Source organism: Giraffa tippelskirchi, chromosome 3 (genome assembly GCF_054371585.1).
Source record: "Giraffa tippelskirchi isolate mGirTip1 chromosome 3, T2T-mGirTip1v1.2.pri, whole genome shotgun sequence".
Taxonomy (NCBI): Eukaryota; Metazoa; Chordata; class Mammalia; order Artiodactyla; family Giraffidae; genus Giraffa; species Giraffa tippelskirchi.
Window position 1 is genome coordinate 155932008 of NC_137277.1, and position 25493 is coordinate 155957500.

At 36.6% G+C, this 25493-nt stretch overlaps 1 protein-coding gene across 32 annotated transcripts in view; it reads right to left on the reverse strand.

Annotated features, from left to right (window-relative positions):
* KANSL1L (KAT8 regulatory NSL complex subunit 1 like) overlaps window positions 1-25493 on the reverse strand; it is a 124835-nt gene that overhangs the window by 5954 nt on the left and 93388 nt on the right. For all 32 annotated transcript variants that reach the window (XR_014080231.1, XR_014080229.1, XR_014080222.1 and 29 more), the window contains 5 exons: window positions 13839-14004; window positions 11206-11313; window positions 3246-3374; window positions 1645-1763; window positions 782-906 (listed from right to left, as the gene is read on the reverse strand). Coding sequence is in view for 18 of the 32 variants with exons in the window: in XM_081582711.1 (XP_081438837.1) it covers window positions 782-906; window positions 1645-1763; window positions 3246-3374; window positions 11206-11313; window positions 13839-14004 (647 nt within the window). In the remaining 14 variants the exon portion in view is untranslated. The remainder of the gene's footprint in view (window positions 1-781; window positions 907-1644; window positions 1764-3245; window positions 3375-11205; window positions 11314-13838; window positions 14005-25493) is intronic.

The following is a 25493-nucleotide window of genomic DNA, read 5'->3' on the forward strand; positions in this document are numbered from 1 at the left end:
TGTAGTTGTCATCAGCTGTCTTGTTTCCATCCTTTTCTATATCTACTTCTTGGTGCTTTCATCATTGCTAAAAAATTTGACAAAAGTTGGCTGCCAGCAGAAAACAGATCTGTGTATGGCATTCGAGAACCAACTTATTTTTGAGCCTTCATTTCGTTTATCACCCTAAACAAAACCTTAGTCTCTGGCTTAGCCTTGCATAATTGTTCCTGTGCCTGTGTTATGGTCTCCTTGTGTGAACACACACTTTCTCCTTCTGCCCCACCCCCTTTTCCTGATACACTCCCAGGTCTTCCCACTTTTCTTGCTATTTGACATGTGTATTGCGGACCTGATGATAACATTAGAATCTTGTTGTCACAGGAGTTGTCCTCTTACAGTGTGAATACCCTTTGCAAAGGTAGTTGCTTTCTTTGAACTCTGTGCAAATCTCCATTTTAAAGAGCAAAGATTGTTATTGGATTTATTCCCCAAAGTACCTTTTAGTGCCATGTACACAATAGAAGACTAAATGTTGAATGAAAAAATACTCAAAGTATTAAAGTAAGTAAATCTCAAGAATTTCCCTATCTTAATAAAACCTGAGAAATAAAGCTGCACTACCATATGGCATTGTTTTTCAGCATGAGTAAGGTAAAGGTTTCTTTCACTGTCTTCCCTCCATGTAACCATATAAATGGGAGAAAGGCAGAAAGCAGCATCTTCTTGACGTTATATAAAATTTTTAACTTCACTGAAAGTTATTCAAGAAAGGAAAATTAAAGAATGTAAGTATACACACCTTGGAGTCAGTATTTCCTTATATTGGAGCTTCTCTAATTTAGCTGGGGCCACTAACGACATGGGGATCACAATATTATCTATGTCGTAAGAGCTCTCACTCCGCAGTCTTCGTCGTGCTGTATTCTGCAAGGCAGGATCACAGTAGCTTGACAACAGTTTTGGTTACGTATGATGATACTCCTTTTATGAGTATTTATATAAAGAAAACATGGAGTACCTCTAAGTTTTATAAATATATTGTTATAAAATCTGACCATAAGTTGTTAAGAAAAACAAGTATACATAACTTCTATGAAACAGTACATTTGTGTGTGCACACATTCAAGTCTGTTTTTAAAACCATTAAAAATATGAATGCCTTAAAATACAAAACTCCTGGCAGAAAAGGGTACTATAAAGCACCCTAAATCACAGTGAAATCTTTTAACCAACTCATTTTTATTAGGAAGAACTATGAGGTAAAATGTTTGGTGAGCCATTTAATAAAGATTATTTTTACAATCTTCATTTATGTGTTCCTGGGCCCTGAGCGTCATGCTGTTTTTCTAAATCCTCCCACATTTTGACCTCTACTCCCGACCAGATAACAAAACACAAAACAATGTAAGAATAACACAAGTACTGGATTCTTATTTAGCATCATGAGTTTTTAACAAAAACCATAATCAAGAATTAATGAACAATCAGCTCCCTAATAAAATTTAACCAATATATTGCTTCTTAGTAAGATAATTCTAAATATGCTAATTATGTGCTAGTAAATCTGTTAAAATATCCTGTTTAGGTACCCCCCCACCCCCTGCCAGATATGTGAGCTTAAAAGTGTAAAGCAACTTGAAAGTTCACTGTACAAAAACCTACTTGTGATGATGAATTCTGGGCTCTTGATATAACATTGACACTAGTAACTGCAGTAAAACTGCTTTGGGATCCTGGTTCTGTGCGCTGAAAAGCAAATTCTTCAAATCTAGTTCTTTCTCCTGAAATGGAAAGACCATTGAGAGTGTCATACATTAAATGTAACTGGTAAGTATTAGAATTTCTGTTTTCCTAGTTTGGTAATGTGAGTCTTGATCTGTTTATTTATTTTATTATTTTTAAATTCATGTATCAAAAAACGAAATTTTATAAAATTCTCAGTCACAATTTCTATTTTCTGGGGTCTTGACAGTTTATACCGAGTATATCATTTCTTTAATCTCATCTCCCTTTATTATGTTTGTGCTTTCTGTAACTCTTATGCAGCTATTGAACTTCTAAGATTTGCCTGGTAATTTTCTTCTCTAGTCTTTCATTTTTAAAATATCTTTGACTTTATGATTGACTTTTTGGAAGATTTTCTTAACTTCTGAGTTGGTTTCTGAAATTGTTTCTCTATTAAAGTACTAATTTCTAAAAGTTCTTGTTTTCTTTTACTCATTTTTTAAAATAACATCCTATTTCAGGAATGAAACTTTCAAGATACTGATTATAAGATTATTTCCAACTTTATTTTCTGTTTTCTTCCATGTTCCTCTTTTCCATTTGTTTTGGGTTTCTATTTGTGCATATATGTTTATTTTCATACTGCCCTTGTTTATATTACTTACCACATATCTTGAAAAATAATTTCCTGTGTAATATAAAATTTAATACCGTCTATATAGTATTCCAGTTGTTTAAAAACGTCCTTCCTAGCTAGTTGTTTCTTCAAATCAGTATCCACTCATTAAAAATGGCTGTTGCCTAGAGAGCTGTCTAGTTTGTAGTGTAGCATTTTACCTGTGTTATTGTATTCATGTTAAATCCACCATGTATAATATAGTTCAGTACATCTTGGGTATAAATAGTTTCTAATTTATTGGGTATACTGACATACTACACCTAGGGCATACTGCACTAATGTATATAATGTTAGAGCCTCTAGAACAATGACTAAGAGCCAACAGAGTATACAGATTATTTGTTATTTAATACACATCATCCCAGTTAAGTTTTGTTACTAGCAGAGTTCTAGTTTCAAAGGTATCTCTATTCATCTTGGCACTGTAAGTTCCTAAGGGCAATTCAACTAGTTGGTTGCATCTCATCCAGTTTATCAAAATTCTGAAGAAGCTTCAGGGAATCAGCATCTCCACAAAAGGAACCAGGTATGGTAATCTCTAAAGGGCAACCTTGTACTAACTGAGTCCAGAGCACAATGCTAGAGACTGAAGTCCTATCCAGGAGGACAGCTGGTAGAAAATAACTCCGGTTAGGAAACAGGAAGGAAATTCTTAACTTCCATAAAGTTAATGGAATCCCAGTCCACATAATTCTGAATTGACTACATGAATTTGCTGTTTGATGTTCATAGAACCATGGATGCTTTGTGTAATTAGTGACTTCTGGGTTATTACTGCCATGAGGCAGGGCTTTTAGAGATCAGAATTTTATTATTTTCAGTTTTTACTACTAGTGCTCATGTCCTCATTTGAACTTACCTATTGCTGTTTCACTCAAGTGTCTTTTCTTTCTTCCCTGTAATAGCTGCACAGAAGATTCTGACTTTATTTGAGGCTTGCATATAGAGGAATATCCATTTCTCCATTGATTCAGAGAAGTATTACGTACTAAAATGGAAGGAAAAATGAAATTTTAGTTCCTTAACACAAATATGATGAACATGTTAACTTGCTTTTACTTTATAACATTGCAGAATATTGATATACCAGTTCAAAATGATAAATGAAATAACATACAAAGATGAAATACCCCTAAGCTGAAAATAATAGAGTAAGATTTATTAAAAACATCTTCATGAAGTACCCCAATTCCTATAGTTTCTCCATTATTTGAAGAGGAAAGGTGATCTGTTCTGTCTTCTAAATTAAAAACTTTTACAGAGAAGATATGTTCAGATCTGTAAATCTTGACTGAACTTGATCTGAATCATTAACTTAGTTTCTGCTCACCCTTAAATCTGGCAACAATTCAGGACTAAGTAAGATTATAGAATCATAAGACACGGAGCTCTTGAGAGCAATAACCAGATTTCATCAATCTCTTGACAGTGCCTAGTGCCATTCTTTTACTTTTTAGAGCAATGAATTTTTAAAACTTGAAAGTCATTTAATATCTCTGTGCGTCAGCTGCCTCAACTGTAAAATAGGGATAATAGCTATTGTGGGATTATGAGGATTAAGTGAGTTAATTCCTGTAGTGGTCACTAGAGGGATTTCTGACCTAAGTATGCAATAAATGTTAGTTTCATCATTACTATTTTCTCTCTGAACCCTGTATTTGCAATGCTGGATTAATGACCAAATTGGATTCTTTTTTTGAAATGTTTGGAGATGTGGAAAGGATGGCTTAAGTGACAAATTCTAACCAACACTGAAAAAAGTATGGATGGCCTGCCAACAGTGACAGGGACTAAGATTTCATGATGGCAAAGCACCCTAAAAATGATAGACAAAACTTTTACACATAGATGCACAGATCTACACATTTACATCAACATTAGCATGTTAAAAAATGAAACTTAAGTAGAACAATTTCTGAAAACCTAATACCTTAAGAAATTTGAAGAGCAAACTGCAAAAACACGAGAGTACTGCCACAAAAGTGTGATCATCAGAGGAGCTCTGAACGTGGAGGAAAGAAACAATTACCTGTAGTAGAATTACCTGTAGAATGACTACACATACTAACACAGCCAGGATCCGTGAAGCTTCAGCGAAATAGATGGGTGGATAGTAGGGCAACGCCCAGGTGCCCCACTTTGAAAACATGTCCTGCCCACCCATAACTGCCTCTGAAAACAATATTGAGTGTAAATTTCTTCCTCTTCCACGAAGAGGATCTCAAGCAGTGGCAAAACAATCTTCATCAACACGAACTTTAGAGATGAAAACACAAGACTCCAACAAGCAGTACTAACAACAAATGTAAAAGTTTTCTCAAGAAATATCTAATGGGTTCACAGAATACAAATTTACAAGTCTTCAAAATAATATTGCCAAGAGAAAGGCAAAAGGCCTCTCCAAAGAGACCTCAGAAATGGAAAGGATAATTGCTCAAGTTGAGGAACAACATCATTGCTCATTGGCCTGAATAACAGAATAGATATAACTAAAAATCAAGATCATTGAATTCGAAGAGTAATTCCAAAACTCAAAGCAACAGAGTGATGGTAACAGGAAGAAAATTTCTAGAAGAGGACAAACCAAAATAGGGTAAAAAAGGAAAGGATAGAATGAATGAGTGGCAATATTGGAAGAAGCAATAACCAAAAAAATTTTACACAATATTAACCCTAAGGTTTCAGTAACTTGAGCATCAAAGCAAATGTGAGGGGGGAAAAAAAATCAGTATGAAGACATCCTAAAAGTTACCAGAGAAGGGGGAGATGATCACAAAGGAATGAGAATCAGATTGGCATAAAAGCAAATGCAGGAGAGAAATGGTGACTTAAAGCAAAAAGCCTCTTGATGAAAGTGAGAGAGGAGAGTGAAAAAGTTGGCTTAAAGCTCAAGATTCAGAAAACTAAGATCATGGCATCTGGTCCCATCACTTCATGGGAAATAGATGGGGAGACAGTGTCAGACTTTCATTTTTTTGGGCTCCAAAATCACTGCAGATGGTGATTGTGGCCATGATATTAAAAGACGCTTACTCCTTGGAAGGAAAGTTATGACCAACCTAGACAGCATATTAAAAAGACATTACTTTGCCAACAAAGGTCCGTCTAGTCAAGGCTATGATTTTTTCAGTGGTCATGTATGGATGTGAGAGTTGGACTACAAAGAAAGCTGAGCACCGAAGAATTGATGCTTTTGAACTGTGGTGTTGGAGAAGACTTGAGAGTCCCTTGGACTGCAAGGAGATCCAACCAGTCCATCCTAAAGGAGATCAGTCCTGGGTGTTCACTGGAAGGACTGATGTTGTATTCTGTCCAATACTTTGGCCACCTCATGCAAAGAGTTGACTCATTGGAAAAGACCCTGATGCTGGGAAGGATTGGGGGCAGGAGGAGAAGGGGACGACAGAGGATGAGATGGCTGGATGGCATCACCGACTTGATGGACGTGAGTTTGGGTAAACTCCAGGAGTTGGTGATGGACAGGGAGGCCTGGCTTGCTGCGGTTCATGGGGTTGCAAAGAGCCTGACATGACTGAGCCACTGAACTGAACTGAAAGCATTCATGGAAAACTAAACAGAATCCTAAGGTTTCTACCTACTCCCTCAAAGATTTCTTCCCAAGAAAAATAATGCAGAGAAAGATGTTAAATAGTAAAATAAGATAGCAGGCATAATTCTAAAATTCTTTTCTACAAAGGTGTATCTAGAATTGTGAGTTGGGTTTTAAAACACCTGGCATGTATTGGTGTTCCAATAGTGTCCACCACTCTTGTTTTCCAGGCAGAGTATTTTCAGGAAAAATCCAGGTAAATTCAACCCATCTCTTCTAAAGGAAATCACCACTCACCTTGTCTTGTAAAAGCACATCAGACTTTCTGAAGAAACCTTAACCTTTACTAAAGTGATCCTTTTAATTTAATTTTACTCAAAAGTTTTCATTACACTTTTCTCCCTCTTACTGTTTGGTAATTTGTAATGTTATAATGGACTCTTGAAATAGTAGGAAATATATGGCAATTCAGAGTGTAACATACATTCTCTTTACCTGTGCTCATTATAGTAACCCCAGCCTTTCAGCTTGCTTTCCCAGATTTTCTAAATTCCATCCTAAAATATATTTTGACCCAATATCTCTATCTCCTGTCTTCCCTTCCTCCCTTTCATTTATAGAGAGCCAATTACATGCGAGGCATGTAATTAGATTTACTTTTAAAAATACAACTTGCTACAGGGATTTGGGGAAAATAATTGATTAGGCTATTTCAGCAGTACAGATAAAGGAGCATTAATTTGGACTAAACTGGTAGAATTATAGAGTAGCAGATTTGAAGCGTAGGATCACTGATAGTGGGGTTTAGACATGAGGTAAATGTGGGTAAAGAAGGCTGAGCCTTAGGGTTCTGACTTTTGTGGGTGGTTCCTCTCTCTTTAAACTCTGTACTTTAAACTTGTTATTTTGACATAATTTCAGTCTTACAGAAAACCTGCAGTAACACAAGTGCTATTTTAATTCAGATTCCCTAAATATTAACATTTTACCACACTGGCTTTCAATGAAATTAAGTTGCTGACATGATGCTTCTCTATTCTAGATATGCCAGTGTTTAAGGGCATTCTCTTACATAGCCACACAGCTATCAAAACCAAGAATTAATGCTATTAGCTAACTGTAGACCTTACTCAAATTTCACCAGTTAGTCCTGTAATGTTTACAGAAAATCCTTATGCGATATTCAGTTGAGAGGTTTATGTTTCCTCATATCTGAAATAGTTCCAGTGTCTAGTTTTTCATGACTGAATATTTTGATGAGTATAGGCCCTTAAGTTGGCTTTGGTATTTTCTCACCACTGGCAACTACTCAATTCTTCAATTTTTTGTCTTTTCCTGTCAAATTGCTAACTCTAATGCACAATATAGATCAATCCAAGATCTGAGGCAAAGCACAAAAACATCTATTTACCTTCAATTTACCCTGCAAGAATAACAGGCTATGACAAGGTATGCAATTGTTTCCATTTTAAAATCTTGTTACATATAATGGGCCAACAGCATCTGAACCACCTAGGACCTTGTTAGAATCTCAGGCCCCACTCCAAACTTACTGAATTAGAATCTGCTTTCTAACAATAGTCCCAAAGTAATTTGCATGTTAAAACTTGAGAAACAGTGATTTGGAACACTTGACTTTTCTAGATTCCAGTTAAGTATTATCTAAAGCTACACTTGGCATCGCCATCTTTCTGGAGTTCTTTTCACCCTTTCCCCATCACCCTTAACTTCTTGTCCTCTGCTGTCCGCTAGGCAATTTACACACTCATCCTCTTGTTTAGAATATTTTTTATCATGTTGGTACCCATAACATCATTTAATAGTCATTTGTGTGTCTGCTTCTATCAGATAATTTAACTTCCCATCATTCACCTCTGATTTTTCATCACTTAATAGTCTACTGGGGACAGAGAAAGTGGTCAATAAATACTGGGTGTTTTACTAAATTCTACAGAAAAGAAAAACTAGTGACCTGCTATTTAAGACAGATACAGGATGAAATTTGAGTTGATAGTGGGAGGGAATGGGGAAAGTAGAAAAGGAGAGTGAAAGTTGCTCACTTGTGCGACTCTTTGTGACCCCATGGACTATACAGTCCATGGAATTCTCCAGGCCAGAATACTGGAGTGGGTAGCTTTTCCCTTCTCCAGGGGATCTTCCCAACCAAGGGACTGAGCCCAGGTCTCCCACATTGCAGGTGAATTCTTTACCAGCTGAGCCACAAGGGAAGCCCAGGGAAGGAGAGATTGGTATACAAAAAGTACTGATTTGCCTAAAGTTACAGCGCAAGTCCGATGCAGGAAGCAGGACACTCAAAGCCGGTGCTCAGGGACAACCAGAGGGATGGGGTGGGGAGAGGGGTGAGGGGGGGTTCAAGATGGGGGGACACGTGTGCACCTGTGGCTGATTCATGTTTTTTCATGAATTTTTCATTTTATTTAGTTCCCTTGGCTTCTAACAGCATCACAATGTTTTAATGATTATACCTTTATATTTCGATATCTGATACCTTATCAGTTCAGTTCAGTCACTCAGTCATGTCCGACTCTGCGACCCATGGACTGCAGCATGCTAGGCTTGCCTGTCCGTCACCAACTCCCGGAGCTTGCTCAAACTCATGTCCATCGAGTTGGTGATGCCATCCAACCATCTCATCCTCTGTCATCCCCTTCTCCTACTGCCTTCAATCTTTCCCAGTATCAGAGTCTTTTCAAATAAGTCAGTTCTTCGAATCAGGTGGCCAAAGTATTGGAGTTTCAGCTTCAGCATCAGTCCTTCGAATGAATATTCAGGACTGATTTCCTTTAGGATGGACTAGTTGGATCTCCTTGCAGTCCAAGGGACTCTCAAGGGTTCTTCTCCAACACCACAGTTCAAAAGCATCACAGTGCTCAGCTTTCTTTATAGCCCAACTCTCACATCCATACATGACTACTGGAAAAACCATAGCCTTGACTAGATGGACCTTTGTTGGCAAAGTAATGTCTCTGCTTCTTAATATGCTATCTAGGTTGGTCATAACTTTTCTTCCAAGAAGCAAGCGTCTTTTAATTTCATGGCTGCAGTCACCATGTGCAGTGATTCTGAAGCCCCCAAAAATAAAGTCTGTCACTGTTTCCAATGTTTCCCCATCTACTTCCCATGAAGTGATGGGACCAGATACCATGATCTTAGTTTTCTGAATGTTGAGCTTTAAGCCAACTTTTTCACTCTCCTCTTTCACTTTCATCAAGAGGCTCTTTAGTTCTTTGCTTTCTGCCATAAGGGTGGTGTCATCTGCGAATCTGAGGTTATTGATATTTCTCCCGGCATTCTTGATTCCAGCTTGTGTTTCATTCAGCCCAGTGTTTCTCATGATGTACTCTGCATATAAGTTAAATAAGCAGGGTGACAATATACAGCCTTGACGTACTCCTTTTCCTATTTGGAACCAGTCTGTTGTTCATGTCCAGTTCTAACTGTTGCTTCCTGACCTGCATACAGGTTTCTCAAGAGGCAGGTCAGGTGGTCTGGTATTCCCATCTCTCTCAGAATTTTCCACAGCTTGTTGTGATCCACACAGTCAAAGGCTTTGGCATAGTCAATAAAGCAGAAATAGATGTTTTTCTGAAATTCTCTTGCTTTTTCGATGATCCAACAGATGTTGGCAATTTGATCTCTGGTTCCTCTGCCTTTTCTATATCCAGCTTGAACATCTGGAAGTTCACAGTCCATGTACCGTTGAAGCCTGGCTTGGAGAATTTTGAGCATTACTTTACTAGCGTGTGAGATGAGTGCAATTGTGTGGCAGTTTGAGCATTCTTTGGCATTGCCTTTCTTTGGGATTGGGATGAAAACTGACCTTTTCCAGTCCTGTGGCCACTGCTGAGTTTTCCAAATTTGCTGGCATATTGAGTGCAGCATCATCCACAGTGTGCAGCACTTCCACAGCATCATCTTTTGGGATTTGAAATAGCTCAACTGGAATTCCATCACCATTTCTAGCCTTTATGGACTGACGCCTTATAGAACTTTTAAAAGTTTTATTGGATATTCAACATTTACTTAAAGAAGAATGCCTCTGGGATTCTGACTAGAATTACATCATAAGTTCATTTGAGGAAAAATGACACCTATAGTTACAACTTTTCTTTCGACAGGAATGGAGTATTTCTCTCCATACAAGCACATATACTCTTCTGTTCCTCAGTAAACTTTTCAAGTTTCCTTCATGTAATTCCTTGTTAAGTTTAATCTTAGATATTTTATATTTTCATTGTCAATATGTCTAGGATAATTTATTTTACAAATTCTAATGGGTTATTATTGGTATTTATAAAGGCTACTTGTTTTTTAAGTTTATTTGAAGATCTGTTACGTTTCAAAACTCCACTTCTAACAGGTATTCACATTTAGGTGATTGCTGAGTTTTTGAGGGAGATGATGATTTCATCTGGAAATGTCATTTTTTGTGTAACATTTTGATGTTGAGAAATATGCAGATGTATTTTCTTTCTTTCTCTGATTGCTTCCAAGCACAATGTCCCCATCCCCCATTTAGAGTTTCATTATAATTTTTCAAGTTTTATTTTGTAACTTTAGTGTTTTATTTAAAATTCTTGGAACCAAATAGAATTTACTGATACATGATATGAGTGTATAAACATTTTCCCCCAAATGACTACCAATACTATTTATTGAAGAGTTCTCCACTTTCTTACTGATTTACAATTCTTCCTTTATATAATAAAGAATAAGCTATGTAGTCTGCTTCATGAATCTACTTTGCTAAATGTAAGCAAAATAGAATCTATGCTAATGTTTATAGATTTCTGTAATGTTTTCATATGTGGTTTGGCTAGATTCTCTCAATATTTTTTCCAGAAATTCCTTTTACATTTTCCCATTAATTCTTCCCATGGGCTTTACAATTATTTTAAGTTAACCAAATTATTTTAGAAGTTTAAGTTACATTGCACCAAACATAAACCAATAGGAAGAACTGATATCCTAATTATTCTTACCATCCAGTAGTGCTGTTTTCCCATGTTGATTTAAATTTCCTTTTATATTTATCAATAACATTTCATAATTCTCATTCAATATTCAGTAAGTATTGCACATTTCCTATTACTGCTGTGTATTTTCTATTTATCATGTGTGAAAAGTGAATATTAAAAATTAAGGATTTACATTCATTTCTTTGTAAAATTTTAAGTCCTTAGCAAACGTAATAAGTATATGAAAGATGTAAAAAGTATATAAAGTACAAGATTTGTAAGTAACGTACCAGGTGATGGAGATATGATACAGTCTCCTAAAAATTTATTTTCAGTAAGATCTCCTTTTATTTCCGTTTTTTTTAACAATGTTTCAAAGTGAAAATGAAGAGGCACATCTAGAAAAATAAAGCAACAAAAATATTTTCAGTGAAATCACTCTTTATACCGTCCCATATTAAGATTTAGAAAAATAGCTTGAAATGTCACAACTATTAGAAGTGACAAAATATTCAAGTATAAGCAATATTTTGGAAATTACTGATTATGCATACTAAATAAACACTAACTATGAACAATTCGTAAACTAAAATAGTACATAAGGTGAACAAAATTATAAACATTTAATACTACTTGCAGATGAAAACAAATGCTCCCAAAAGGTCTTTAATAAAATATACAGTCAAACCTAAGTCCGTTCCACCCACCCCTACAAACTCTGCATTTGAAATAATGAAGTTTCCAAAAGAATTATACAAGTTTAGTTACTTGAAGGAAAAACACTATAATTCAGATGCAACCTTTTATGAAAATGTCATTTCACATTCCCTTAGTTTACTACTGTTATGAATCACAAAATTAAATCTACTTTTACAAAAGTCAAAACATACTGACAAACTAGTTCTCTTCTTTTAAGTAGAGACTTAGCAGAGTTGTTCAATCACTATGTTTATATTCCATACTCTCACAACCAAAAGAGAAGGTAAGTAAATAAAATAGATATGCTTCACATTTATTAACTAAAGCATATTTTCTTCAATGAAGAATGCAAAACAATCATCTTAAAAAGCATTCAATGGAGATACCTAATTTTTTTCCTAAGAAATATAAAGAAAAATATTTTATAAAGTGGTTGATTTATTCAAAGTTTTGCTACTGAAGATATTTTTAAGAAAACGAATTATGAATGCATATATTAACAGAGATCCAGAAAAAGTCTCAATTTTAAACAAAGAAGTAGCTTTCCATCACAATAATGTATTTTAATAGCAGATCCATACTCAAGTGTGGAAAAATATGCACACAAAAATGGGTTTGTAAGTATCATCTTGGAAACTTTTCCATGGGGCAGAGGTAAGATAGCTTTCAATGCTATCACTATACTAAGACCATAAGAAAACTATACAACAAAGTGAAAATAAGAATACAAATTAAATATACTGCTTAAACATTTCAGGATTCTGATATTTCCAATTACCAAAACAGGTTTCTCCAAAGAAATATCACCTACTTATATAGAGTATCACCTATTCTACCACTGTTCTTTAGTTGTTGGAAAACCTGACATAAGTAGGGAAGGTGCTTGTTCTACTCATATACCTTCCTTAGAACCCACCCTGTAACCTGTGAGCTTTTATTAAAATTTCGTAACACTTTATTCCACTTAATAATTTATATTTCAGTTGTTGAATTGCAATGCAAGTACCTTGAGGGATTTATTTGTATTTATTTTCCTATCATACCTAGTATACAGCAGGTATTCAGATTTTTATTAAATGAACACAAGAAGAAACAGATAACTCTAACTAGTAGGTAAGGAAGCTAATCTTAATTTATTAGATGTAACATTAGTAGCATGAAAGATACTTATGCCAGATCTCAGGTTTTTTCATCAGAAACAAATTTACTAATAAGAAAACAGAGAGGCAGTAAAGAGTATGGTTAGGAGTATGGCTCTGGAGAATGACAACTTCAGGTCAAATCCTGTCTCCATCATTTACTAGCTGTGTACTCTTGGATGAGTAATTTAACATGTCTAAGCCTCAAGGTTCTTATATGTAAGATAAAGAAGACAACAATCACTCTCATGGGCTTGCTGCAAGAATTAGAGGAAAATGTAATGTGCTTATAGGATCCAGTGTATTCTAAGATCAAATGTTGGCTGTGTTATTATTGTCATAAATATCATTTTTTTCTATTATTAAGGTTTCCTCAAAGATACAGTAAAACAGCTCCTACCAGGAGCTTACTTCAATGTATGGTATAGCTAAGAAACCACTGTAATATTGGTAAAAACCTAACTAAGATCTAGGGCAGGAATAGGTACAAGAAATGGTGCTTTACAAAGAGGAGCAGTCCCTGGATGATTAGAACCAAAAGCTGAAAAGGAAACAAAAGCTCATTTGAGATATCTTCCAATAAAGAGATGAACTTGAGATAACCAGTGTGAAGAATGTTTTCTTTTTTTACCCTAAATATTTACTTAGGCTGGAAACATTCAAACAGAAAACAGGAACTGGATAGAAACTTAAAGCCACGTTAGGGACACAGGGATGTAATGCCTTATCCGCTCCGTTGTAGATTACTGGTATTTTTGAGGTTCAAAAGTTGAGTACATCTAAAGATGGACAATTTACTTCTCTGAAATTCAATGCTGATTATAGATGGGGGAATACTATATGGCAGGGAAACTCCATGCAAAAAAAAAAAAAAAAAACACCCATTAGAAAAAGAACCCTGACTTATTGAGAAACGTATCAAGAGCATAGCCATGTTATCAATAAAATGCTAAAAATTTAACACTCAAAGGGAGATCAAACACTAAGTACTTTGCAAAGTGAGTCAAAATGGTTTCCAAGGAATTAAAAAATTAACTTGCAAAGACAGAACATAAATTCATTAATTAATTTATAAGGAGGCTTACCTGATGGCAATGATAGAACAGAATGGAAAGAAGAATCTAACTCTGATACATGTTCTGTTAACATTTGAGACTTTGAATTGTGTTCACAGCTACTCCAAATTGACGCTGACTGCAGGCAAGGCATCTGTGTGGTATTTAAAAACCTTGTTTCTTTTGAAGGCAAATTCTGTAAGGAAAAAAAAATAAAGACTCATTTTTTTTGAAAACTGATTCAGAGAGAATATAACAGTTATAGTACAGTGTGTGAATGACACCAGCAAGAAGTCCTAGATTACTAAATCACCTTGGAGAGAGCACTTTGTGAAAAAGAGAAATGCGTTTGAACAACTTTAGGTCAACAGAAAATGATTACACTTCGGATTAGTGAGAAATGCGACACTGAGCAGGTACCATGTTAAGAAGAAGAACTGTGCATACAGCTGACCCTTGAACACAGGCTTGAACTAAGCAGGTCCACTTATATGCGTTTTTTTTCTTTTTCACTTAATAGGTACTATAGTATTACATGAGCCATGGTTGGCTGAATCCTTGAATGCTGAACCAAAGACAGGGAGGAAGGCCAAGTGACTATAAAGTTATACACAGACCTTAGACCTTTTTTTTTTTTTTACTGTGTGGGGGTTGATGCCTCTAACCCCACCTTGTTCCAGGGTCAACTGTACTGTTTTCCTCCTTCTAATCTGTTATAACCAATGAGTGAAACTAGAGTCTGCTTTGAATTATAATGTCAGGCAATATCTACACTGGAACAACAGTGAAACACTATGAAGAGTATCATATATTTACATTAAATAAAACTGAATTTAAAATAAAACATTACTTACATTACCATATGCGAAATAGATAGCCAACGGGAATTTGCTGTATGGCTTAGGAAACTCAAACAGGGGCTCTGTATCAACCTAGAGGGGTGGGATGGGATGGGGGATGGGAGGAAGGTTCAAAAGGGAGGGGATATATGTGTACCTATGGCTGATTCATGTTGAGGTTTGACAGAAAACAACAAAATTCTGTAAAGCAATTATCCTTCAATTGAAAAAAAGAAAAAAGATATGTATAAAATATGCAATATGTTACATGAGTCTGAGTTTAAGGCAAAGTTAAGATTCCAGAAATCTCATGAAAACCATGTTGCTAAATAAAAAAAAGTTACACTACTACATTAAAAATATATAATGTTTAAATGTTCGGTTCTTAAATTATTTTTTTCTGGTTATAAGTAGTTGGGCTTCTCTGGTGGCTCAGATGATAAAGAATCAGTCTGCAATGTGGGAGACCCGGGTTCATTCCCTGGGTTGGGAAGATTCCCTGGAGAAGGGAATGGCAACCCACTCAAGTATTCTTGCCTGGAGAATCCCACGGACAGAGGAGCTTGGCCAGCAAGAGTCTATGGGGTCACAAAGAGTTGGACATGACTGAGTGACTAACAGAGCAGATAAGGATACAACCAATGAAAAAAACTATAAAACAGAAAAAATATTTTAAAAGTTAATATGAGTTTACTTGTGTTCCTTCTGTCACCGCTTACCTCCACCTACTACAGTATCATTAGGACTCTTTTCTTTTAATGAAATAATATTTAAAATCCTAATAACAGAATTTTAGGTGCTATTTAAAAAAATAATACTACTTTGTAAACTTACATTAAGTTTGTCAACTTTCTTGAGTTTGAGTTTCCTGGCTAACTGGCGTGTTCTCTCTGTGTTTTGACAGAGAGAGGCACAGCCATGCCTGCCATAGCATTTAACTAGATTTCCTTTGGACTGTGAGCTGCTTGAAGGTTGGGACTATAATTTGTTCAATCCTGTATTCCTGGAACCTGACACAATCCCTAACATATGGTTGAAGCTTGAGTGCTGACCAAATGAATTTTATCTCATTTGCTTTTAAAAAACTTAAGTGAATAGAATTTTCAAATACATGTGTGCCTGAGACTATTCCACTGGGGGAAAAATAGTTCCTGTTAATATATGCTAAAATTTATCATGTAATGACTTCTGTTTATATTGCATTGGCCAAGACTTAGGTCAGCTAATCATACCCAGCTGCAAGAAGTCTAGGAAATGCAGTCATTATTCTGGGTGGTCAAGCAAATTGATGATTTTGTAAGAAGACATAACATGTGGGACATGATAATAAAGCTGTGAGTTATTTCCAAAATTTATTCTAATGATGCTATATACCTATGGGAACAGTTGCAATTTCTTACCTTTACAAGATGCTTTTGACTCACTCTAGAATTATTTGTTCTTTTATGATGTAGTTCAAAAAGATATAAGGAACAATTATTTAAAATTACAAAGAAAAAAATGTGCTAACCTCTCTTTTTTCCATGTATGGCTAGAACATTATGAATAAAAGGTGATAAAATCTGAATATTTGCCATGTAATTAGTTTTCTCTTGCAATTTTTCCAAATCCAGGAAACCCATTAGTCAATTTGAAACTATCCTAAATAATTATGGGGACAAGTGAGGGGCATCTAGGAAAAGGCCTTTTTTCCCCTGCAGAGAAAGTGAAGCCCAAGAGGCTGAAAAGGAATGGATGGAGAAATAAGAGAGAAACCTGGAGATTCTTGCCAATAAAAATGCAAATGTCTAGAGGGAGTGATCAACAATACCATATGCTGCATAAGATTCAAGCAAAGTAAAGCCTGAAAACTATCCACTGCATGTTTTAATTTTAGTAATGAACCATTTCATATACACAAAAGAGTATATAATTTATAAGGGAGGTATAAAATAATGTTTAAAAAGCATCTATACACACTATCCTACTTTTAGAAACAGAACAATGCCAATACCTTTGATGACTTTTCTTCTTGTCCCGCCTCCATGAGCCTGTAGTGAAGACTGCTACTTTCCTCTCAATATCTGTGCTGTCTTCCTCCCTGTTCTAAAACTCCTGATTTTCAGCTGGGCACATTTCTCAAGTGTCCTTGCATCTAAAAATTACTAAATTCTAGTCAGAACACCATGAAGAGGAGTCATCTGTACAACCTTTAGAAACTTCCCTTTAGAAGGTCATTTAGCACTCCATTCTTCCACCTGTGATGGTGATCCCTGTCCTGCTCCCCTAATCTTGTGAGTAAGGGTAATGATCAAAAGATCAAACAAAAAGTCAGGAGGAGCCTGGTTCCTAGATAGGTTTTTCCATTAATCAAACATATTCTCTATGAGTCACAACAGTTTAGATTCTTTCATTCAGTCCTAAAACCTTTAACTATTTTTATTTATAAGGGTCCAAACATGCTGGATAGGCTCACCAGTTCAATAATGAATAGAAATGGCAAAAAGACATATTGTTTTGTCCCTTATTATACAGTAAATGTGGAGAAGGCAATGGCACCCCACTCCAGTACTCTTGCCTGGAAAATCCCATGGATGGAGGAGCCTGGTAGGCTGCAGTCCGTGAGGTCACTAAGAGTAGGACACGACTGAGCGACTTCCCTTTCACTTTTCACTTTCATGCACTGGAGAAGGAAATGGCAACCCACTCCAGTGTTCTTGCCTGAAGAATCCCAGGGACGGGGGAGCCTGGTGCGCTGCCATCTCTGGGGTCGCACAGAGTCATACACGACTGAAGCGACTTAGCAGCAGCAGCAGCATACAGTAAATGCTTCTAATTTTTCATAATTAAAAATTACAAGGATTAAGAATGATTGCAGATTTTTTTTGTATACTCTTTATCAGGATGTATGCCTTCTCTGCCAAAGTATTTTTTTAACTATGTTAATGTTGAACTTAATCATATACTTTTTATGAATCTATTGAAATGATTACTTGACTTTTCTTAATGTGGGTTACTACATTAACAAATTTATGAATGTCAAAGCAACTTTCAATTTATCTTGAGGAATCTTGCTAGGGATTTAACAATTTCTTTGCAAAGAACCAGAAACTGGATTTGTTTTCTATACTGCATATGGAAATTTTTTGCATATGTATGTTTGTTCTTATGTTTCACTGATTCTGGTTTATTAGGATTGATAAAATATTTTGTCATGTTTTTCCCCTCAATTAACTTAAACTTATACATTGTTCTCTCTTCTTTTAGTGGTTTTCCTAGAGATTACAATGCATATGTAATTTATGGCTTTTAGAGTATAAAACAAATGATCCATTTTACCACCTCCCTGAAAACAACTGAACATTAGAACACTTTTAAACTCCATTCACTCTCCTCTTTGTTACTGTTGTAATGCATTTCAATTCCATATATAGTTAAAACACTACATTATACTACCATTATTTTTAATGTCAACATTTATATTACCCATATATTTATTCTTTCCATTGTTCTTTACTTCTTTCTACAATTCTGTTTCCATATAGGATCATGTTCCTTCTCCTGTTGTCATTATTATTAGTGTAGATTTGCTGTCAACAAATTCCCTCCATTTTTATTTATATGAAACTTTTGTATATCATCATTTTTAAGGATATTTTTATGGATATAGAATACTAGATTGACTTTTTTTTCTTTCAGCACTTTAAGAATATTCGCATTTTCATCTGGTTTCCATTATTTCTACTCAGTGTGCATGCATGTGAAGTTACTTCAGTCATGTCAGACTCTGCAACATATGGATGTAGCCCTCCAGGCTCTTCTGATCATGGGATTGCCCAGGCAAGAATACCGGAGTGGCTTGCCATTTCCTCCTCCAGGGATGGAACCTACATCTCCTATAGCTCCTGCACTGGCAGACAGGTTCTTTACCACTAGTGCCACCTGGGAAGTTCCTTCTACCTAGTAGTTAAGTCTTACTGTTGACCTCATTTAAAGGTAATGTATCTTTTTTTACCCTGACTACTTTTAATATTTTTCTGTGTCCTCACTTTTTAGCAGGCCTTCTATGTCTTGATATAAATTCTATGTATTTGTTATTTTTGAGTTTCAGAGAATTTGTATCTATTGGTTGATGTCCTGCTTTAGTTTCAGAAATACTATTATTATCTGTTCAAATGTTACTTCCCCATTTTCTCTCCTTTCCTCTAGAGTCCAATAACATATATGGTTAATTTTTTCACTAATTCACAGTTCTCTAATTCTGTTTATGTTTTTTTTCCTATCTTTATCTCTGTGCTTCTATTTGAGTATTTTATCTTAATAAGTCTTTTGGCTTATTAACTATATCTTATACTCCATTACAGCTTCCCTGGTAGCTCAGCTGGTAAAGAATCCACCTGAAATGCAGGAGACCCTAGTTTAATTCTGGGGACAGGAAGATCTCCTGAAGAAGGGATAGGCTACCCACTTCAGTATTCTTGGACTTCCCTGGTGACTCAGCTGGTGAAGAATCCATCTGCATTGTGGGAGACCTGGGTTTGTTCTCTGGGTTAGGAAGATCCCCTGGAGGAGGGCATGACAACCCACTCCAGTTTTCGTGCCTGGAGAATGCCGTGAACAGAGACTGGAGGGCTACAGCCCATGGGGTCACAAAAAGTCAGACACGACTGAGCGACCAAGCACAGCACAGTATGCTCTTAACAGATAAGCATAAGATATGCTCCATTACTAACTATATCTTAGTAATCTAATTTGTCTGTTTTTCTCTCTTGAAGGCTAGTTATCTGGTCCTATCTTTTGGGATGTCTAGTAGTTTTTGATTGAATGCCAGATGGTATATTTTTAAAAATCATAAAGGCTTCAAATGATGTAATCTTTCTCCATAGAGGATTCTCTTTCCCCACTGCTAAGCAGATAAACTGCAGGTTTCTCTCCTTTAATCTACTTGGGGAGTGTGCTCAGTTAAATTTGGGTTGCTGCCCTCATATGGTTTTCTATACCTAATTTGTTCTTGGCCCTTCAAGATTTTCAGTGAAGTGTTTGGTGTATTTTACAGACTTTTCCCTAATCATTCAGACCTTAAGAAAAAAATCTTAAGAGTACACTGAGAGTGCCACCCTGCTTTGAAGGGGTTTTGTCACTGATGATTTTTTTTAAGCCTACTGTTCTCTACAGCCCGAGTATTTAGCAAGTGTTATGAGGAAAACATTGGTCAAGAATGTTCTGAAGTGAAAACTGGCCGTGTGTTTCAGGTCTCAAAAAAGGCAAACAGCATCCCCCATAACCATCATCTACGAGCAACTGGACCAAATATGAAAATTTCTGTCAAAGCTCCAGGGTAAAAGTGGATGCAGAAGCCAGCTATCCTAGGTGTTTCCCTCTGTGAACACATATGCTGGATCTTCTCCTCTAACCTTTATATTTTTTCATTTATTTTCATATCTTCCAATTCTTTTCTTCCCCTCAGTTCTCTCATATAAAATCGGGCATGAAAGAAGAAATATGTATAAGGTATTCATAAGTTGAAGTAGTGTCTGGCACATAATAATTGCTTAATAAATACTGGCTAGTATTATTTGACATTCTTATTAGAGATTAGTATTGTAAAAGGGACAAAATCAAGTAAAAATGCATATTAAATTATGCTTTTTATTAATTTTTCCCAGCAAAGGGATCATAACCTCTACAAATGATGATTCTAAATAATTATCCCAATCCTTTTACCTCTATTTCTTTTATCTTATTGCTCTGACAGAACAAGTAGTGTAACAATTGCCTATAAAAATGTGGAGGATAAAAAAGGTACATAATAAATTCATAGATCTGGCTAAGGAGGTTTCTAGGCAGAACATTTACAGTGCCAATTGTTCACTTAACTGCCTATGATTAAGTATGGATGGAGTAATGAGTTTAGGTACAAAAGGACCTAAGTTTTCAAGCAAAATTTAGAGAAAATACAGAACTAAGACTTGATGGGTTCAAAAATAAGACTGTTTCTCATTTACAGCCACTCCAGACAGCAAAAGTTTCACACAGTAAGAAATGACATCAGTACAAAGATCAAATCCAGAGAGCTGCCAGTAAAACTGTGGCCTCAAGGTCAGGATCTCAGAGATGAGACTGGAAAACCAAGACCTTAGAAAGGTTTGAGACATGTTCGCAGATCCTTGCATGTAGACAAGAGGGCTCCTAAGAATCTTAAAGGTATGCCTTGTGCTACACAAAAAAAGCCATTAAGTATCTTCAGGGTATTGTCCCACAGCAGCCTCACACAAAGTCCAAAACCCAATAAGGGCCTGTGTTGAAGAGGTATACAGATATGATTTTTCAATAATGGAGTTTATTTCAATGTGATACATAGGAACACCACAAAGTTTTAGATTTGAACTTGTACTAGGACAGAAGCAGCTCAAAATGACAAGACCTATGGGCCTTCAGTCTTTTACAGAGAGGAAGCATGCTGAAAAAACCACTACATATTTTAAAAGGTGCTTCTTTTTATGGAAAAGAAAAGGTTACTCAGAGGATGTAGCCAGGAGTTGCTAGGGCAGAAATAATAGCTAAAAAAGAACCATTTCCAGAGGAACAGGCCCACATTAACAAACCTGCAACATGCAGTAACTGTTTATTTCAGAACTGCTATATTCTTCCCATTCCCCTCTGTCTGAGCAGTATTTCTTCTGATTATCCCTGTCTCACTATTATATGTTGGGTATAAATCAAATAACTAATAACATTAGTTCACAAATCTTTCCATCCAGAGAAACCACACATGAGGAGCTAAACCTAAAGAACTACATTTAGGGAGCATACATAAAAAGTCTCAGTGCAGGTAGTGGACATGATTTAAGAGGATGATTTTAAGATTTTAAGCCTGAACCTAATGAGGTAATGAGATGAGAAATTAGAGCTCTTCAGGGGAAAAGAAGTATTGGGGCTGAAACTCCAACACTTTGGCCACCTGATGCGAAGAACTGACTCATCTGAAAAGACCTTGATGCTGGGAAAGATTGAAGGCAGGAGGAGAAGAGGACGACAGAGGAGATGGTTGGATGGCATCACTGACTCAATGGACATGTGTTTGAGTAAACTCTGGGAGTTGGTAATGGACAGGGAGGCCTGGCGTGCTGAAGTCCATGGGGTCGTACACGACTGACCAACTGAACTGAACTGAACTGAGGGGAAAAAATTAGGTCATTTTTACATATGAGAGACATGTCAGGAAGTGGGAATCAGAGATGGTCAATGGTAGTCCCTACTGATGGCTCCTAGTATTCTTGCCCTTGAATAGTCTCTCCCACATTAAATCCTACACTAATTCCCTTTAACCAATAAAAGCACACTAATTCCACACCTAAAAAGCACTGACAGCTTTCATATTTGCGAATCTGGATTACCAAGTAAAACTACAGTGCTCAAGAAAAATCTGGTGGAGAAGCTCCATGGAAAGGCTCTGAGATTACATACAGAGAGAATGAAACCCAAGTATTCTAGCCCATTCAAGACCCTAGATGACTCCAGCCCCAGCTGCCACCTTACTGTAACTGTAGGAGCCCCCTTAGGCAAGCCTGAAAGAAGAACCACTCAGGTAATTTACAGAATCATGAAGGAATAAATTGTTTTTAAACCACTAAATTTGGGGATGGTTTATTATGTAAAAAGAGATGACCAAAATAAAGATGGGCTAACTCTGTGTAGCATGAACCCATATATACTTCTATAGTGAAGAAGATACGTATCATGATCAATCTTTGCACACATATACATGTAGTATCCACCACCACCATGACCGAGATACACAGCAGTTCCAACAACCCAGAAATCTTGGCTGTACCCTTTCCTGGTCAACTCCTACCGCTTGCACTGAAGTAACCATAATTCTAACTTCTATCACTGCTAACTTTTATCCATGTTTAATATACAGTATGTACTCTTTTCTTTCAGCCATCATAATTCTGGGAAACACATCTATGCTATTGACAATAGTCTAACCTTTTTACTGATAAGCCACAATTCTGCTGATAGATATTTAGATTGCTTTAGTTTCAGACTTTAATAAGTAAAGCTATTACAATGTGTGCTAAGCTGCTTCAGTTGTGTCCGACTAATTGCAGCCCTATGGACTGTAGCCCAACAGGCTTCTCTGTCCGTGGGATTTTCCAGGCAAGAACACTGGAGTAGGTTGCCATTTCCTTCTCCAGGGGATCTTCCTGACCCAGGGATCAAACATGTGTCTCAGGTCTCCTGCATTGGTAGGCGGGTTCTTTACCACTAGTGCTACCTGGGTGGGAAGCTATTACAATAATTTTTATAGATGTCTTTTTGTGTATAAATGTATTCATTTCTCCTGGGAAAGTTCCTAAGAGTAGAACTGCTGAACTATAAGGATAACTGTATGCAGTGTATTTCACTGTGGTTTTAACCGCATTCCCTTGATGAGTAATACTTTTAAACACATTTTTTATACTTGTCCATTTGGATATTCCTCCTCTATGAAAGATCTGTTCAATCTTCTTTTTTATTTAAAAGAAGTTCTTACTGTGGACTGTGGTAATATACACATAAAAGTTTACTATTTTAACCATTTTAAAGTTTACAACTCTGCGTTATGCCTATTTTTAATTGGATTGCTATTTTCTTATTTTTTAGGAATAAATTTAATTATTAGTGACTTCCCTTGTGGCTGAAACAGTAAAGAATCTGCCTGCAATGCTGGAGACTTGGGTTCAATCCCTGGGTTCAGCAGATCCACTGGAAAAGGGCATGGCAACCCACTCCAGTATTCTTGCCTGTAGAATCCCATGGACTGAGGAGTCTGGCGGGCTACAGTCCATGGGGTCACAAAGAGTCGGATACAACTAAGCAACTAACACCTTCACTTTCACAATTATTAATATAGTCAGGATACAACATCTTTGTTGGGTATATATATATATAGACATACAAATATACACATATAGCAAGTATCGTAACTCAGTGTATACTTTATTGATCTTTTTAATGCTGTCTTTAATGGAAATAGGTTCATAATTTTAACAAAGTCCAAATTAACAATTTTCCTTTTATGATTAGTATTGTTTATATCCTATTTAAGAAGCTGACTATCCCCAAAGACATGAAGATAGTGTTTTCTTCCAGTTTTATTGTTCTCCTTTCACATTTAGATCTATGATTTACCTTCTTTTTTTCAGAAGGTGAGTACATGTTTGTTACTGAGTAGCTCTATCATGCATTGCCTGACTGTAAAATTTTGAGGGTCTAAAAACTTTTATTTTGTGCAGTTTCTGACTCTTTCAATCTAAGCCAGTAATTTCTGTTAATATAACATTCTAAAAAACCTGGTGGGTCTCCCCTGTATATCAAGATGACCCCTGTCATTAGACAGGAGGGTTTTCCCTAGTTCTTATCTGAATAACGCCATCTCTATTTCCTAAGTTCAGTTCAGTCACTCAGTCGTGTCCGACTCTTTGCGACTCCATGGACTGCAGCACGCCAGACCTCCCTGTCCATCACCAACTCCCAGAGTTTACTCAAACTTAGGTCCATAGAGTTGGTGATGCCATCCAACCATCTCATCCTCTGTCATCCCCTTCTCCTCCCACCTTCAATCTTTCCCAGCATTAGAGTTTTTTCAAATGAGTCAGTTCTTTGCATCAGGTGCCCAAAGTATTGGAGCTTCAGCTTCAACATCAGTCCTTCCATTGAGTAGTCAGGACTGATTTTCTTTAGGATTGACTGGTTGGATCTCCTTGCAGTCCAAGGGACTCTCAAGAGTCTTCTCCAACACCACAGTTCAAAACCATCAATTCTTCGGTGCTCAGCTTTCTTTATAGTCCAACTCTCACATCCATACATGATTACTGGAAAAACCATAGCCTTGACTAGACAGACCTTTGTTGGCAAAGTCATGTCTCTGCTTTTTAATATGCTGTCTAGGTTGGGCATAGCTTTTCTTCCAAGGAGCGTCTTTTAATTTCATGGCTGCAGTCACCATCTGCAGTGATTTTGGAGCCCCAGAAAATAAAATCAGTCACTGTTTTCATTGTTTCCCTATCTATTTGCCATGAGGTGATGGGACCGGATGCCATGATCTTAGTTTTCTGAATGTTGAGCTTTAAGCCAACTTTTTCACTCTCTTCTTTCATCAAGAGGTTCTTTAGTTCTTCTTCGCTTTCTGCCATAAGGGTGGTGTCATCTGCATATCTGAGGTTATTGATATTTCTCCCGGCAATCTTGATTCCAGCTTGTGCTTCTTCCAGCCCAGCGTTTCTCATGACTTACTCTGCATATCAGTTAAATAAGCAGGGTGACAACATACAGCCTTGACATACTCCTTTCCCTATTTGGAACCAGTCTGTTGTTCCACGTCCAGTTCTAACCTGCATACAGATTTCTCAGATTTCTCTATTTCCTGGCTTCAGCTAAATTGGATCCCGGGGTCATATGCCTAATCTCTCTAGCAAAAAATTGTCCAGCCACATCCTTGGATTCTCTCTAGAGCATGCTATATAATTTTTTGCAGAAGCATGAGAATTTCCCAAATTGTCAAGTTCTGGTTCCTTTTTGCTTAACAGCTTAACAGTTTCTTCCTCAATTTATCTATATACTCCAATACATGCATGCTAAGTCACTTTAGTCGTGTCTGACTCTTTGAGACCCTATGGACTGCAGCCCTCCAGGCTCCTCTGTCCATGGAATTCTCCAGGCAAAAATACTGGAGCAGGTTGCCCTCCTCCAGGGGATCTTTCTGATGGAGGGATTGAACCACCATCTCTTACATCTCTTGCACTGGCAGGCAGGTTCTTTACCACTAGTGCCACCTGGGAATCCCATATCCTCTGATATTTTAACTATAAACAATAAGTAG